This window comes from Abramis brama (assembly GCF_963993115.1).
Source record: "Abramis brama genome assembly, chromosome: 8".
NCBI classification, from domain to species: domain Eukaryota; kingdom Metazoa; phylum Chordata; class Actinopteri; order Cypriniformes; family Leuciscidae; genus Abramis; species Abramis brama.
This window is the reverse complement of record NC_139970.1, coordinates 32,368,034-32,385,729: the sequence shown is the minus strand read 5'-3', so window position 1 is coordinate 32,385,729 and position 17,696 is coordinate 32,368,034. Positions and strand designations below refer to the sequence as shown.

The 17,696-nt window shown below is 36.7% G+C and overlaps 1 protein-coding gene across 1 annotated transcript; it reads left to right on the top strand.

The window, feature by feature from the left end:
• Nucleotides 1–11,687: 11,687 nt before the first annotated feature.
• Nucleotides 11,688–17,682, top strand: dipk2b (divergent protein kinase domain 2B). Its single transcript, XM_084122057.1, has 5 exons — nt 11,688–12,025; nt 12,762–13,026; nt 13,591–13,764; nt 14,778–15,066; nt 17,188–17,682. Exons 1-5 carry the CDS (start codon nt 11,769–11,771, stop codon nt 17,532–17,534), a joined length of 1,332 nt encoding a protein of 443 aa, XP_083978183.1. The 5' UTR covers nt 11,688–11,768; the 3' UTR covers nt 17,535–17,682.
• Nucleotides 17,683–17,696: the final 14 nt, after the last annotated feature.

Below are 17,696 nucleotides of genomic sequence, written 5' to 3'. Positions count from 1 at the left end.
AGCAGATGAAAAAAAGTGATCCCCTACAAAAAAAGCAATATCTTTACTAAAATAAAATCCTTCTTAGAAATTCACTGCAAAATTTATTAGCAAGAAACTATTTCTATTTATAAATTATATTCAAAACAAATATGGCACCAGGTTTGATGACTAACAATCTTGTCATTGTAAAGTCAAATTTAACAAGAGTCATTGTGGATGTCTTGCCTCTGACATCATGTTACTTTTGACCCTTGAATAGCAGGACACAAACTATGTAAGAGAAATTTAACTGTTGAAAGATCATCACAATTAAACAGAACAGTGCAACCAAATGTACTCCTTTACTCTCCCTCATGTTGTTTCCACACAGTTTGATTTATTTATTTATATATATATTGCACTCTCTGCACTCTCAGAAAAAAAATGGTTCAAAAGCAGTCAGTGGGATCGGTACCCTTTAAAAAGGTTATAATATATATAGGCTACCTTTGAGGTACTAATATGCATTCTTTAGGTACAAAGGCATACCTTTTAAAAGGGTACCGCCCCAGTGTACATTTTTTCTGAGTGTGTGAACACAAAAAGAGAATTTTTTAAGAATGTACATACAGTAAAAATAACATCACGTTGTCTTAGAGTAGACAATATTATGGAAGCTTGTTTCCCCCACAGTTTAAAATATAATCGCAACTTTGTATCTCACAATTCCATTTTTTTTGAAAATCAGAATTGCGAGATTTAAACCCAATTGCAAGAAAAAAAGTCAGAACTGTGAGATAAAAAGTCGCAATTAGGTGGAAACAAGCTTAGAATATAAGTGTGAGTAAATATGACAGAAAATGTTGTGCCACAGTTAGCAGACTCAGGCCCTGTTTACACCTGGGCTGCGTTCAGCCCCGACAAAACGTTGCACAACGTTTTTTAAACCGAAACGGTGATGCGTTGAACACACTGTTCTGATGACGCAAGAGTTGCAACTATGGCAGCTGAGAAGGCCATTCTTTGTGTTCTTTGTGAAGAATTTTCGGAGCCTGATGAAGTCGGTATAAATATGTGTTTAATACTACAAAATATGCCCGATGTTACAGTAACTGCACTTGCCGCCCAGAACAAAAGAGAACATCCCAATCGAGTGAAGGGATTGCTGAAACTGAAATGGAAGCACACACCTAATTCAGACTAAAACACATCTATTTAGCCTCACATACTGACTTTATTTGTAGTTCATACTGTTTTAATACCCTGTATTTTCTTTCTCATTTTTAGGAAAAACACTTAATTACCATTGTTTATTTCTATACTTGCAATGAAGCTAAAAATATAAACAACTACATCATTATGTTGATATCCTATATTTTTTACAATAAAACTTTCGACAAACATGTCTTCTAATATCCTCAGTTGTTGCGTATACCGAACTGCATCAAACAAATTTGTAAATTACTTTCCTTGAACCCATTTTGCGAGTTCACTTTAATACCACTTGCTTTATATACATGTTGCTGCTGATTGGACTTTAGTTCTGACACACCCACCAAACAAGAGAAAACGTATCTCAAACCCTGTTGCACACCGGTGCACGCCGTTTCCAGGAAACATGACGTTCAACCCGGAAACCGTAGCAAAACGTTGCACACCGTTTTGAACTTGAACATGCCCCTGGTATTAAGATGTATTTTGGTCGATCTGATCCACTTCCAGAGGTAGTCGAAAACGCATTCGACCGGATTGCTTTCGTAGTGTAAACGCTCATGTGGTCAAATGAGTTCGAATTCATCCACAAAAGACAGTCTTCTCTCCGTCTACTGACTTAAAGCATAAACATCATGGGAAGCGCGCTAGCCAGACGGGATTTAAACTTTGTCAGCTGGAGACCCAAGTTTGGATTGAAGACCAAATCGTTCCAAGCACAATGTTCTCTCACCATTCCTGATTTCAAACAGGCACTCACAGCGTTCTGCGTGGTCTTGCGGCTATCCAACGCTATCTCACGACCAATTCATACGAATTCGTACGAGTGATAAAAATGTGGCTAATTCGTACGAACTCAAATTTGTATGATTTGTCTAAACCCACGTGATGGGTAAGTTTAGGGGCGGGGTCAGGGAAATTCATATAATTATATATGACGAATTATAGCCACCTCGTAGAATTCGTACGAATTGCCATCAGATCAGGCTGGGCTATCAGAGCAGAAATGAAAGCTGCTCTCCGTATGTTTTTCCGGCTTCTCCGGCCACGTTCATATGTAGCCTAAATTGCTCAAGCTTATTTCGTCCATTAGATCGAAATATCTGGGGGTGAAAAAACATACATTTACAAGCCCATAGACCCTCCCCTCGAAAAAATCAGGACAGAAGTGGTTGAAATTGGACAAGAGAGACGGATTAAAACAGCAGGTGTAAACGGGTATGTCTCCCTCGTCTACTTGTGATTCGATCGACCAAAACGCATCTTAACGCCAGCTGTAAACAGGGCCTAAAAGTGACGCTATGAAAGGTAACGTCAACTGTCAACTCTGCAGTGCTCTTGCTCACTGCTGTAGCTGAGTCTGACCACATGACCCCGGTGCGGTCCCTGCTGATGCCCTATAGTGCAGGACAGTAGTCTGGCTGTCCACAACAAAATCTGGCGAGGCAGCACAACTCAGCAGTCAGGGAGCATCTGACCCCAGCCAGTGGCATGTGACACGGGTTAGGTTTTCATTCATACCCTGAGCCCTGTAGAAAGGAAGCTGTTGTGCAATATGAGGAGGAGGGGAGAGAAGCCATCATTGATAGATGAAAAAGAGGAAGAAGGCATGACAGAAATGAACACCACATGACAGGAGGCCACCATGCAGGGATTACAAGTTTCTCTCTCTCTCTCTCTCTCTCTCTCTCTCTCTCTGAAATTCTTTTTTTTACCATATCTGCTATCTATATCCTTTTTGGTGCACTCATTTATCTAATTATGCTAAAAAGCACATGATGTTAAAAATGAACTACACAAAAATGTACTCAACCTTGTGTCGTTCCAAACCTATGGATACCTGTGGATAATTCACACAATGCTCTTTTCCATACAATCAATCGATTTCCACATTCATTGTTTGGAAAACTGCAGTATGAACATTGTGATTATCTTGTTTTGTGTTTCACTGAAAACAGGAAGTCATAGAGGTTTGGAACGACATGAAGGTAGTAAATGATGACAGAATTTAAATTTTTTAGATGAACTACCCCATTTAATGGCTGCTCCACTGAAAGCTCTGCTGAAGATGAATCTGTGATTTAGAGCTTCTCACTCTCCTTTATTTGAAGATCCTCTACAACTCGGCACACAGCAAGATTTTGAGTGTGTCCTTTTGTTTCGAGTAGCTTAAAAGTAAGACTGTTGCCTAGCGACTACCCAGCATTATGGAGTTACAACACATACTTGTGGATAAGTGTGTGTGTGTTTTTGTGTGCGAATCAGCTGAGAGCCTCTTTTCCAGTGCAGGGGATATCCTAAGGGTTAATCTCTTGGGAAAACATCTTCCCTCTTAACACGTTTATGGATGCCAGGGTTTGGTACAGTAAAACACATCCCAAAGGGAAACATCGTTCCATTGCTAAAATGATCTATTGAAGGTTTAGGCTGATGAAACACATTGAATTACATGCACGCCCTGTAGCAGGTGCAGTCGGGATCAAGTATACTGGCAGTAAACTCTGTCCATTAATATTTTATGTGCATTGTATTTTTACTGAATGCAAAATAACTTTTCTTCACAGACAAACCTATTAACTATATCTAGTATTTTTTGTGTCTTATGCTCACCAAGACTGCATTTGTGAAATAAATAATAGTAAATTGTAAATTGTAAAATAATATTAGAATTTAAAATAAGTTTTTCTATTTTAATCAGTCACAATATACTTCAGAAATCATGCAATGCTGATTTGGTGCTCAAGAAACATTTCATATTATTATCAATGTTGAAAATAGTGCTGCTTCAAGTGCAAGACTTTGGGGTATGAAGAGTTAAATTGCAATGCTAAAGCATTGAAACACGAGAGCCAACGAGGAAGAGGAAAGCGAGAGAGGGCATAGGGGGAATTTTCAGGGAACCAGGGTGAATAGTCTCCGTCTTTTCTCCGTTTCTCTCTTCTCAACACAGGCTTTCAGATGCTCAACTCCACAAAAGTGACAGCTCTGTTCCCCAGCAGCCATTAACAGCGTCGCTGGACTGACACTGCCACGACAGCTATACGCCACCCGGCACAATGTGACCACAAAAGGGATCGGTGTCACTTTCTTGGCGTTCAAACTACTTTGAAGACCCCATTTCCTTGGCAAAGCTGAATCAGCCTTGAAAAATGCAACACGGCTGAGTCATACTTCCTCCTGGATATGACAGTGCTTCCTCCACAAACTGATCTGTCCTCCCTCCCTCCCCTCCCCACATTTAAAATGTTAAAGGGACGGAACATGGAAGAAGTGAGCAGGCAATGAGTCCACTCTGGTCTCAAACGTAAGATGAATAAACCTACATGGAAATAAAACACAGGCTTGCTCAAAATAAATGACTCAGAATGCATGTGATATATATGGTCTTGATTTAAGTCTGCTTATATAAATGTATTACACAGCATATATACTACCGTTCAAATGTTTGGGGTTAGTTAGATTGCTATTAAATACTTTTATTCAGCAAGGATGCATTAAATTGATCAAAAGTGAAAGTAAAGACTATTCCATTGTTACAAAAAAAAGTATAATTTCAAATTCTCTATTTCTATTTTCTTTTTACTTTATTTTAATCGAAAAATGCTCAGGGGACGGGGGTTATCACATTTTACACAAAGATATTCAACATTGATAATAGTAAGAAATGTTTCTAGAGTTTCTTACTGTTTTTACTGTTTTTTATCAAATAAATGCTGCCTTGGTGAGCATAAGAGACTTATTTCAAAAACATTTTAAAAAAAAACTGGTCACACTTCAGATCAGGGTCCAATTCTCACTATTAACTAACTTTTGCCTCAATTAACTCTATAATTAACTCTAATAATTACTGCTTATTAATATTTAGTAAGGTAGTTGTTAAGTTTAGGTATTGGGTAAGATTAAGGGATGTAGAATATGGTCAATAAGGCATTAATATGTGCTTTATAGACTACTAATAAACAGCCAATATCCTAGTAAAATGCAAGCTAAGCAACTTAATAGTGAGAATTGAACCCTAAACTAAGGTTAGTGACCCAAAACTTTTGAACGGTGTGTAGAAAATATTTATCAGATATTATTATTTATTAGGAATTTATTCATTTGTATTTTACTGTTTTGTATTATTTAATTATTTCTACATTTACATTTATGCTATTTTTTGCAATTATTTTACTAAAACATGTTGTATAATATTATAAATATCTATCAAATAAACATACAACAATTTATGACACATGTGAGGGGACAGTGCAAGGGGAATTCCATAGACTGATGGAAAACCTGTTGCACTTCTGCAAATACACCATCAAGCATGGTTCCCGAACTATGAAGAATCATGTAAGTGCCATTTGAGTAATTAACTGTAATATAAAGCAAAGAAGGGAAAGTTTTGCCAACAAAACGTGTCACACGAGTAAACAAACAGTCCCCATACGCCTGACAAACACACACCCTGGTCAATCGGTACGTCATTTCTGCAGGTGTCTCTTGTTGGAAACAGGATCTTTCCTCTCTGCTTTGTTGACACGTAACAGCACAGCCATAAAAGACAACGGCAATCATCAGATGAGTGACGCCGACGTAGGGGATCAGCCACAGACGTATTGTCCCAATGATGTCATTACAAGTCTCAAACCCGGACTGATAACTTAATAAATAAATGATGTAGAGAGAAATTTAGTTTAGTTTTCCACTGACACAAGAAGACAGATTCACAAGAACCTGAACTCACTAAAGCTTAAAAGTCAAAAAAGGAATTCTAAACGATTGCTCTCAGTGTAAAACTTTAAGCTTTCGTTTTCCTTGAACTCTACTGAGGGGGTATTCTAAACCAAGTGAAAAAGAAATGACTCATACAAGGAGCCGAGCGTTGTAGGAAGAGAGCGGACAAATATGGGCTCTCTCACTCTACCTCACTGAAGGCAGATCCGTCGAGAGCGTGTGGACCGGATCAGGAGCGGTTGAGACCACACTGAAGCCCACAGGGACCCTGAAGGTGTTCTGTCTGTGTGCCAACATTGCCATGCTGATTCATTCATTATACCGCAACCCAAACCCTCCAACAAACCCCAGCATTTAACTCGTGGCTACAACTGTCACCCTATGTGATTCCTCACAGCTGACGCATCAACCCAGAGTCCCAGACAGACATAACGGTTTTTTGATCTGTTCTAAACATAGCCTACTTATATTTAAAGTATGAATTTGAGTTGAAGTTGCTTCAGACTGGGACAATGCCAATGCAGTGTTTGTGCATAGCAGCTACTGCAAAACTTATCTTTGTGAGGTTAGTTTTCAACAAGGATGTTATCTCAGTAACTTCTTTTCTCTAGTGGTTTTGTATCAAATCCCTATTAAATTACAATATTTTTATGAATTCTGTCCTTCAAACTAAAATTACAATGACATCATAATTTACTGTTACAACAATTTTTTTAAACAAGAGACTGACAAGGGAGTTTTTCTAAATGTCAGGCTGGCGAAAGTTGTCTTAAATGTTACACGTTTTATTTATCAATTACATTAATATTTGTTGGGCAAATAAGGGTTTGATATTTCTGTGTATTATATGTCTGTTTCATTTTTGCTTTACTGTTCAAATTAAATGCTTTCATTGCATAGAGTAAAACGTGTGACAACTAACCCTTTATTATCCTCTGAATATGATTGCTAAAGAAGCATAGAGCTATCGAAGGTATTTAGCGAGTCAATATCTTAAAAAACAAACAAACTATAATGCAAGAGGATGTCATAAACTAATCTCCATCTTCTAGGCTACAACATTTTAAGTGTGAGCTGCTTTAAATTGTTCCCTCCTGTTAAAACTGACCTTTCATCCATCAAAACTTCCTGCCGGTTTACTCATGAATTAGGAATGACACGTTGAAAAGAAATGCAATTAAATAAATTAAGTTTATAAGCTATATTTTACCATTTTTATTATTATTCTTTTAATGAAAAACATATTTTAATATAACGCATTGTGCATGATTTTAATATTGCTCCACATAGCATAATTAAATTGCAATATCATTGTGGTGAATACTAAGTTTTCAAAGGTCTCAAAGACAATTCGCATCTTGTTTGTAGGCTACAGCTGTCTAAATTGTCTAAATTCAGTTGGAGTTGTAAACACCGCCATCGCGTGGTTTTTATGTCGAAAAACCACAATACCGATTTTACAGTGCCTCAAAGGCAAATAGCCTACTAAATTGAAATACATTTTACTTATTCTTCTTTTAGTTGTCCTTCACAGAATTCAGCCTTTAATCCAGTTTGAACCACTAATGACAACCATTCAAACTTTGTTTTTCGCTTAACGGAAGCCGCGTTGTGTTGATTGTCTCGAGCAGACCAGATAAATAGAATTAGAATAGAATAGAATCAGATAGAATTTTTTTTTTTGCAAGCATTGGTATTTAACATAACAATACGTTTTGGTTTATGATAACATAATGTGCAATTTTACATAATAGCGGAAATATAATCTGATGCCACACATGAGTAAGATCATCAGCATGAACACTAACGCTACTGGTATTTGGGGGAATTTTGTGCTCATGTCCATAATAACGGACAAGTCCATTTCCGAAATCACGGAGGTCATTCTTTAAAGAGGCTTATTATGCTAAAATACAGTGAAATTTACAATAGTAGCACTATTCATCAACCATACCATTGATATAGGCTAGCCTAATAAAATAATAGATTATTTGGTATAGCTAGCCTAATTTTACATTTTGTGATAGTGCTGACTGCTGATAATTCTAAGCAACCACATTTAGCTATAGCCTATTAACAACTGTAATTGACTATAGACTTTTGTTTACAATGGGTTTGTAGCTGAATGTAAGCTATCCCAGCAAGCAATTTTGCGTCTAAAAGACGTCTAATAGCCGTCAAAACACAGCCCAGACGTCTAGGCTAAAACAAGGCTGAATTTGGGCTGTCAGTGAAAATCTAATAGATGTCTAACCACAGCCCAAGAACAGACTCATCAATTAGACAGCTATTGAACGACTATACATATACATGTAATAGACAACAAAATGAGGCTAAAGGATTCTTTTCACTCAAATATAATAGGTTCTCATAAATGACAATCCATCCAAACAAATTAAATATAAAGGTTTTATTTAGAAAAAGAACATCAACAACTTTCAAAAAGATCCAAACATTAAAATGACCAAATTAAATATTACAAATACAATATAAAGATTATACAAAATATGGAAAACAACAACTTAAGATAATAAAAATATAAAGAATGACAAAATAAAAAGTAAATAAAAAAAACCTGTTAGTTTATAAAACAACGATTAATTGTTGGCTTTATTTCCATCATTTTTGCACAAGTAAAGCATTGTTGACATAACTTTTAACTAATTACAGTAATTGTGACAAAGTCATTCTCTTTTGCTTGGATGCACACTAGAGCTGGGCAATATGAGTTAAGATATATATATATATATATATATATATATATATATATATATATATACATACATATATATATATATATATATATATATATATATATATATACATCTTGCCATCTTCAAAGTTACCTTGCAGTGTTTTTTTGGTTTGGCACCAAGTCCCAGTAACTGTAATAAAGTATTGATATATTACTATTTGGAATATTCACATCAGCATCTGACAACTCTGGCAAAACTTGTCCATACCAACCTTGGGTATTTCTGCCTTGAGGAGTCCTGGGGCCGGTTTCACAAAGATAGACTTTGACTATGGCTTAGATATAGTAGATAGTCAGACTTCAGATAGACATCTAAATCAGATCGTTGCACAAAGCACTTAAGACTCTGACTATCTTAAGTAGGACTACACTGCAATGCATTCTGGGTAAAATAAGACACTTTTCAAAACAAAAAACATGGCGGATCGAGTAAGCGCATTCAACCGCTCAGTGCAGTTTACCCCAGCGGAAAATATGTGTTTGTTGGATGAGTATAAATGACGGAGTATGTTTTTATGTTTCCACTGTTCGATCGCGCCCGTGCCTCTCTCTCTATGGGAGCTCTCGGCATCTCGAAAACACCGTGCTGATATTGATTCTCGTTTTAGTTCTCCTTTTTTATCCAAAGTCTGCTTGCCATGGTCCATAATGTTTGAACAAAACAACAACAGCGTGCAGATAGACATTGCGAACTACAGTTGTCTGCGTCTGTCGCTTTGGTTAATCAGAGGGCTCTGCTCATAGCTCTGGTTACCATGGCAGTACGAGCGGAAACCATAGGCGGAAACCAGGGACAACGCGGATATGACGCCATTGAGTGCGACATAACGGAAATAAAGACACGGTCCGTGTCTTCGAATTAAAATATTAATTTCTCTGGATTTAGAAGTTAATTGGAACTGTCGGGATAATGTAAATGCACAACTTTAAAAAATATATAACATAGATATAGTGATTTTTTATATTTTTAAAGCAAAAAAAAATACATATTGTGCCTTTAAGAATCGATCGTATATTATATAGCTAGGCTACTAAGCTTAGCTCATGTACAATTCAACTGGCACATTTTTCTGATGAAAATTATGTTTCTATATGTAGTAATAGGCTTGCAAGTGCAACCGTTTTATTGAGTAAGATTTGGTATTAGTCACTTAGTCAATAAACTCCGTTTCCGCTCGTCCCGGGACTCGACTGAAATGATGATTAATACACAGTGAGTCAAATGTGCAGTGGACTATTTATGCTCCCTATATATAGAGTCACAAGCCGTTCACTCTCAGTGCTGCGCAGATCACTGCTTTAGGCTACAGCACTTTCGGATTTTGCACCCTAGGCTAAGTTATCCCTAAAATCAGAGGGAAATAATTGATGGATAAGACTGAGAAGCGCCTGGTTGTAAGCCTAAACTTGACATAAACTGTAAACTTGTCCCTAAAATCTGATTAATTGATTGGAATGTTGTACCAGGATCAACAAAATGTTGATCCAGGAACATGTTGCACTTGAAATCAGGTTCTGAGCTTTCTTCCCTTCTAGGCGTAGTTTTATATAAATTGCCTTAATAACGCATTCTAACCTAGAGGTAGCCTAAATGATGTTGGGCTGGTAACAGAAAGGGGGTTTGAACATTCGATGCATTGGGGAATGGGTCCTGGAGTCTATAGCTAAATGAAATGCAAATCAATGGTGGACCTTCACTTAAATTACTGTTGCATAATAAATAGGATATTGAGTAGCCTATACGCACAATTAGAACCAAATACCAAATACCGAAAAGGAATAAGTCTACAGGCTATATTTATCTCGATATTTTACAACGTCCATGTCTAATACATTATTTATTTCGATGGGGCAATGTTAAATAATATCACTGCCATTATAAAAGTTTTTTTCAAAATATGATTCATCGTTGACACACAGACTTGAATAAGAGACTGTTAAATTTACTCCACTTCCCTCGATAATTTAACCATGTTTCCTGTGGTCGGATGAGTAGACCAAAGAAAACTTCCAGAATTTACTCCCACATGTTGATGTTTTCCTTTTATCTTAAATAATCTCTCCGTAATGCTGTGAATCAGCGCAAGTAAAAACACTAGCATGTTTAACATGCACTATGAATAACGCGCGTGACTAATGTGAAGGGAATAATATTTGATCTTTCAGTCAAATGCAGTCTTTTAAGTCTCACGACTGACATCTACTGCCTAGTTTGTGTTACAGTTTCCCTGAAGAAAAGCAAGGTGCAATAGACAGCAACCGCACAATACCAACAATTGGGCTATTTTTTTTAATAGCCTATAGGTCTATCTGAAATAGTACACAACACATTATGCAAAGATAAACCTTTGCTCTGGTCACATTGCATGTTTTATACCACTCATATGTTACAAAATAACTGAAATAATTAAAATGGTTCTAATGTAGTGCATGGTTGAAAGATGTGATGAATGAACTGATGTGAATTCAAGTGTAATTTTTTGTCTCAAATTATGATTCCTTTTCTACTGAGAGAAAAAAAGCACCGTAGACATTAAATATTTGTCTTGAATTTGTTCTAGATCATTAGACATAATGTTATGGTTCCTTGGAAGCCTGTCTGAAACTTTTCCTTTGTCCAAAAACACTGTCTGTCGTACTGTGTTCATGCTGCAGAAATAGTAGGCTAAGTATAACATAATAGTATACTTTTCTGAACGATAGTCCTTAAGCTTCAGTGTTTAAATATGAACAAAATTTGTAAAAGATTTCTCGTTATATTTTTGACGTTATTATACTGTTTTTAAAGTTTTTTTTCTCGAATCAATATGAACTTTAATACGCAATCTGTAAAATGTAAAATTGGATTAATCAAGTTGAACAGGTGGAATCAATAATATACAAAAAAATGGATTCAAATCACCATTTCAGAAGAACTGAATGAGTGAAACTGGGTTTGCATGTACAGCTTTGAAATTAGGCTGTATGCAGGAGGAAGTATTACCATGACGACAAGGGTTATCTTTGTTCTCCATGTGTTTCCTGTCTAAGTGAGGTGTTTAGTGCAGGGGATTTAACAGATATACTACGGTAAACACTGAAGAGGTGCCAGTTTATTGTTTAATGTGTTGGTGTGCTCATGTTAAGGCTGCAGGGGTTTTATACTGGGCTGCCACTATGGTGCTGTGATTCTAGGGTGATTTATGATACAGTAATGGCGGGGATATGGTCAGAGGTCTGGACATTGTACCTCATGCTGGCGCTTGGTACTCCAGATCCCTCACCAGCATCCCGGGAGAAATCCCATGACTTCAGAAGGATCCTCCTAGGTTTGGATAAATGCAATGCCTGCATTGGAACATCCATTTGCAAGAAGTTTTTCAAGGATGAAATAAGGTAAACTTAGATATTTCCTATTTATGCAAAGAATACGTTTTTGTCAAGTTAAAAAAAAAATGTTTGAGATATTCATAGTGCAATAGATTATTACAGGATCCTTGGATCAAAGTATCCGGGGCTTAGCCATCGTTTCAGAAGTGAGGAGGACAGAAGTGTCAAGTGTAATCTCCTTTTTTCTCTGACCTTTGTCTAAAAGACAGGTTTTATTTCATTTTTCTTATTTCTTGCTTTTAATTGCCTTAGAAAGCAAATTGAACGTTGCTGAACATTGAACGATAACCACTCATTTGTAGTCTGTAATATTTTCCTAGATTTATTCACATTGGCCCATGAAAGCCTCTTCGTGAACACATTTGCCCGAAAAAATGATACGCCTATAAATGTCCAAAATACAAAAATGTCTAGATATTTAACTGAAGTAAAGATGTTCTGAACTTAAAACTGTTGCATATCATTGCTGATCTAATACAGGCCTAATATACTATATTCAGGTACAAAACTCAGTTATCAAGAGAAAACATGCTTCATCAACTATTTCTGCTTGTATATAAATGTATTCTACAAAAAAGGGCATTGAATGCTTTTTGAAAATGAAACAATAGAAGGGTACCTTTTTCTACAACAAAATTGTCTGCAAATGTGCAGCTTTCAGTATCTAATCATTGATCTGAGCAGCATGAGCAGTGAAACCAAAAACAGGAAGCTAACGTGGATACTGATTATTTCACCACAGGTTTGAAAGATGGCTGACTGCTCAGTCTAATCTCTCCTCAGCAGACGTGCGCTCGTATGAGGGAAACTATACAGACAGCACAGCGGGCTGGAGACCTGTGGTGCTGTCCCAGTTGATGTCTCCTCACCTGCACGAGATATCAGACAATAGCATTTGCACCTCAGCCGGGAAAGGGAAATCCTGCAGCATTGAAGCCGTCCTCAGGGCCACTTCACGCTTCCAAAGTTGGGTTCGCTCCAACATACTGCTTCCCAGCATGGTGAAGGTCTGCATTCGGTCTCTGTATTCCAATGTCTATTTGAGGTCAGCATTAGCTCAGGATTTAAGGTCCAAAGAATTTAATATTGTTGGTTTAACTTAAAAAAGTAAGTTACCTGGTTGCCTTAACATTTTGAGTTCACTGAAATTCAAAATTTGAGTTAATGCAACAAAGGAGGTTAGGGTTAGGGTTAGGGTTACTTTTTACGTTACTTTTGTTATACTTTTTCTCACTTGAGCTGGGCTTGCTTTCTTGCATTTTAATAACAACCAGTATATACGGCACAGCTCAAACAAACCTGTCAGCTGTGCTGCCATTTTGCCTATTCTAAAAAATATTTTTTATATGATTTTTTTTTATTGTTCTGCCATATTTGTAATCTTTTTTTTATTTTTTATCTGTGGTGTGTGTGTATATATATATATATATATATATATATATATACTCTATTGGACATTGTTAGTGGAAAAGTGTGACAGTGTAAAACAAGCCCATAGTTGAAGAAACATCTTATACGTCACATTTGACTGCTTCTAATGAGTATTATTTATCAAAACTCTTTCTCTATAGGGTCTGGTCACCCCGATGCTGCGCTGTCCATCTCAGCGGTTGCTGGACCGCATTGTGCGACGCTACTTCGAAGTGACTGATGTGGGCAGTGTGCAGATGAAGCACTTCAGTGAAAAGGACAAACTCAGACTTCTTTACACTCTCGCTGTGAATCAGCATCCTCTTATACTGCAGGTATGATGATAAGTAGGCCAATATGATTAGCATGGCTCATTTTTTTTTATCATGCCAGCAACATCAAGGTCATGGGTTCGATTCCCAGTGAATGCATGAGCTTATCAGAATATATACTTCAAAAATGCAATGCAAATCACTTTGGATAAAAGCATAAATCTGAATGTAAACTGTTATTTCATAGAATTTAGTGAGCAGCTTTTCAAGGGAAAGGGGCAGTAGCCCTCAAACCGTATTCTTTAATTCTGTAATTGTGGACAAATGTGGGCACAGAGGACTCAGATGTGACCCTATTTTTTATTTATTATAAATGTTATATCACTGTCTTCGATAAAATGTTGTCTATCCATTTATGGTGTGTTTTTTTATTTTGGGGGTATTTTTGAATTTATTTACTTCAAAAAGTACCATATTTTCTATGTAAATTATGCTTATTTTTGTGAGTGTGAGTTTTTGGCATGATGAGAATATTGTACAGGATCAGCCCTTCATTTGTGTGTATGTGTATGCATTGTATTGGATCTATTGATTTATTTTTACAAAAAAACAAGAAGAATGCTCTAAATTACAGTTTTTGCTCTAAATTACATTACTTTCACTTTCACTGTCACTGTCACTTTCACTTTCACTTTTTCCCATTCATTTCTATGGGTGCCCATTTTTGACCCAAATACAAGATTAAGGATTTTTTTTTCACCCACTTAACATTGTAGAATTGAGTCAAAAAATTGTGTGTGTTCAGGAGGCAAACTTAGGAAAAGTGGCCAAGTCTTGTACCGCTCAGATCAAGGGAAGTATTTTTTAAAAATAAATCAAAATTATTTTGCCCACATTTGTCCAGAATACGGTTTTAGGGTTATCTGAGACATTTCAATATCGTTGTTTCCAAACACAGGAAGAGGGACCGTCTACCTCTATATAAAAAGAAAATGAAAATAACACACATTGGCATTGCCCGCTCAAGCTCCCTCGCTTCCTGTTTTCAGCCCTACTTTTGCCTTTTCTGCCTACAGATGTTTCCAGGCACGGAGGGCTGGCCCTTCCTCCGCTACCACGGCTCCTGTGGAAGGATGATGGCGTGGGCAGGGAGCAGACCCCTCAGGAGCCTGTTTAACTCTCAATTAGAGCGCCGCGCAGACATCGTCTACCAGCTCCTTCACATCACACAGAGCCTGAGCGCCAACAGCCTCCAGTTCAGTCTCTTCTACACCAGTGTCTCAGAGGACATGTTTGGCACCTTGGATGATAGCAGGGTCTTCATTGTGGATGCCAGTACCATAGGGATCATTGACTTACAGGAAGGTCAGTTTGGGCTTAATTGCTACAGGTTACCTAGTTTTCTGCAGTAAAATATTCCTTTTACCATGTACACAGACAAACCTTATGAAGAAAAGAGTTGTATACACCAATTGCCAGTTGGAATAAGCTTTCCACCAGTAAGGCAACACAAAAAAGTACATATTCCTACAAACAGTTTTGTAATTATGTGCATAATTACAAATGCACATAATCTATCCACACACCCCCACCCCCCACTTAACTTGTTCCTTAAGAAAAAGAGGCAAAAACTATTTTTAATAAAAAAAAAAAAAAAAAATTACAAATTTCTTTTTTGTTACCTAAAGAAAATGTTGAACAAAAAAGACCAGCTACGGTAGTATTTAAGAGGAAATAATAAAAAAAAAAAAATCATCATGTATCAGCCCATACATGAAGTACAGAAAAACACAAAAGGTTCAATAGGTTCCTTTTGAACCTTTCCAGGTTCAAAAGGTTTGATAGGTTCAATATACAGGTGCTGGTCATAAAATTAGAATATCATCAAAAAGTTGATTTATTTCAAGAATTCAACTTAACAGGTGAAACTGATATATTATATAGACTCATTACATGCAAAGTGAGATATTTCAAGCCTTTATTTGTTATAAGTTTGATGATTATGGCTTACAGCTTATGAAACCCACGAAATCAAAATCCCAGAAAATTAGAATATTACATGAAATCACACAGTAATTACACAGTAATACCATGGTCATTGAACCAGGTTTTGGTTCTTTTGGCAGTGTGGGCAGGTGCAAATCCTGCTGGAAAATGAAGGAAGCATGAAGTGCTCTGGAAATGTCCTGGTAGACGGCTGCGTTGACACTGGATTTAATAAAGCACAGTGGACCAAAGTCCTCTTCTGATGAGAGCAAATTTTGCATCTCATTTGGAAACCAAGGTCCCAGAGTCTGGAGGAAGAATGGAGAGGCACACAATCCAAGATGCTTGAAGTCTAGTGTGAAGTTTCCACAGTCTGTGTTGGTTTGGGGAGCCATGTCATCGGCTGGTGTTGGTCCACTGTGCTGTCCACTCAACGCAGCCGTCTACCAGGACATTTTCAAAGCACTTCATGCTTCCTTCAGCAGACAAGCTTTATGAAGATGCTGACTTCATTTTCCAGCAGGATTTGCACCTGCCCACACTGCCAGAATAACCAAAACCTGGTTCAATGGCCATGGTATCACTGTGTAATTACTGTGTGATTTCATGTAATATTCAAATTTTCTGGGATTTTGATTTTGTGGGTTTCATAAGCTGTAAGCCATAATCATCAAAATTATAACAAATAAAGGCTTGAAATATCTCACTTTGCATGTAATGAGTCTATATAATATATTAGTTTCACCTGTTAAGTTGAATTCTTGAAATAAATCAACTTTTTGATGATATTCTAATTTTATGACCAGCACCTGTATATACTTATTTGCTCTTTATATTTATATATGAATGCTTTTCTTTTTTTTTCTTTTTTTTGTTGTTGCCAGGTTTCAAATACAATTTATAACGTTCACTGTATACACTAACATTCAAAAGTTTGGGGTCAGTAAAAAAAATAAAAAAAATAAATACTTTCATAAGCAAAGACACTGAATTGATGAAAAATAACAGTAAAGAACAAAAAGTTTCCACAAAAATATTAAGCAGCTCAACTGTTTTCAACATAAAAAATAAGAAATGTTTCTTAAGTACTAAATCAGCATATACAGAATGATTTCTGAAGGATCATGTGACACTGAAGACTGGAGTAATGATGCTGAAAATTCAGCTTTGCCTACACTGAAATAAATTACATTTTAAAATATATTATAAATAAGTTATTTTAAATTCTAATAATATTTCTCAATATTACTGTACTGTATTTTTGATCAAATAAATGCCGACTTTGTGAGCATGAGACTTTTTTCATTTAAATTATGTAATTTTAAGTGGACCCCATGACTAGCAACCACTTTGTGAAAGCTAGATTAAAAAAAGAAAAGAAAAAAAAAGCTTTTTATTTATCCATAATGCAGCTTAAATATACAGTAATCATTCTTGTTTAACCAATTCTGGTGCTGTGATATACCTCTAATTAAATAATACTACCACTCCTTCTGGCAGGACATTCTCCTGATGAAGACTTGCTACCAGAACACCTTGATGTCTTCTCCTGTCTGAGTGGATCTTGTGCGAGACCTCCCCCATGTGAGACTGTCCGAGCCACACAGAGTTTTACCCTACTATGCAAACATGTCCTTAACAAACTGCTCGTCCCTAATGATGTGCAGTCCGGTCAGCTTCCCAGAGCAGCAGTGAATGAGCTAGCTAACTGTGCAGACCAATCTCAGTCTGACCAAAGAATAATCGCTGCCATCCAAACCTTAAAAGACATCTTACAGACACTAAGGGCATGCAGCGCTCTTTATGGATACAGGTATCCTGAATGCCTCTATAGCGACAAGTTCTAAACCATAACTACTATGGGATAATTCTCCCCAAAAAAATGAAGATTCTGTCATTTACTCACCCTCATGTCGTTATCAAGCCTATATTCCTTTTTCCTATGTAACAGAGAATGGAAAGATGTAGCGCCAAACACTAGTTCAGATCAGACAAATGAACAAACTCCT

Coding starts and splice junctions, on each gene's coding strand:
- dipk2b (XM_084122057.1), top strand. CDS start 11,769: ATGTTAAGGCTGCAGGGGTTTTATACTGGGCTGCCACTATGGTGCTGT. Junction 13,027..13,590: donor TGCTTCCCAGCATGGTGAAG/GTCTGCATTCGG, acceptor CTTTCTCTATAG/GGTCTGGTCACCCCGATGCT. Junction 13,765..14,777: donor AGCATCCTCTTATACTGCAG/GTATGATGATAA, acceptor TTCTGCCTACAG/ATGTTTCCAGGCACGGAGGG.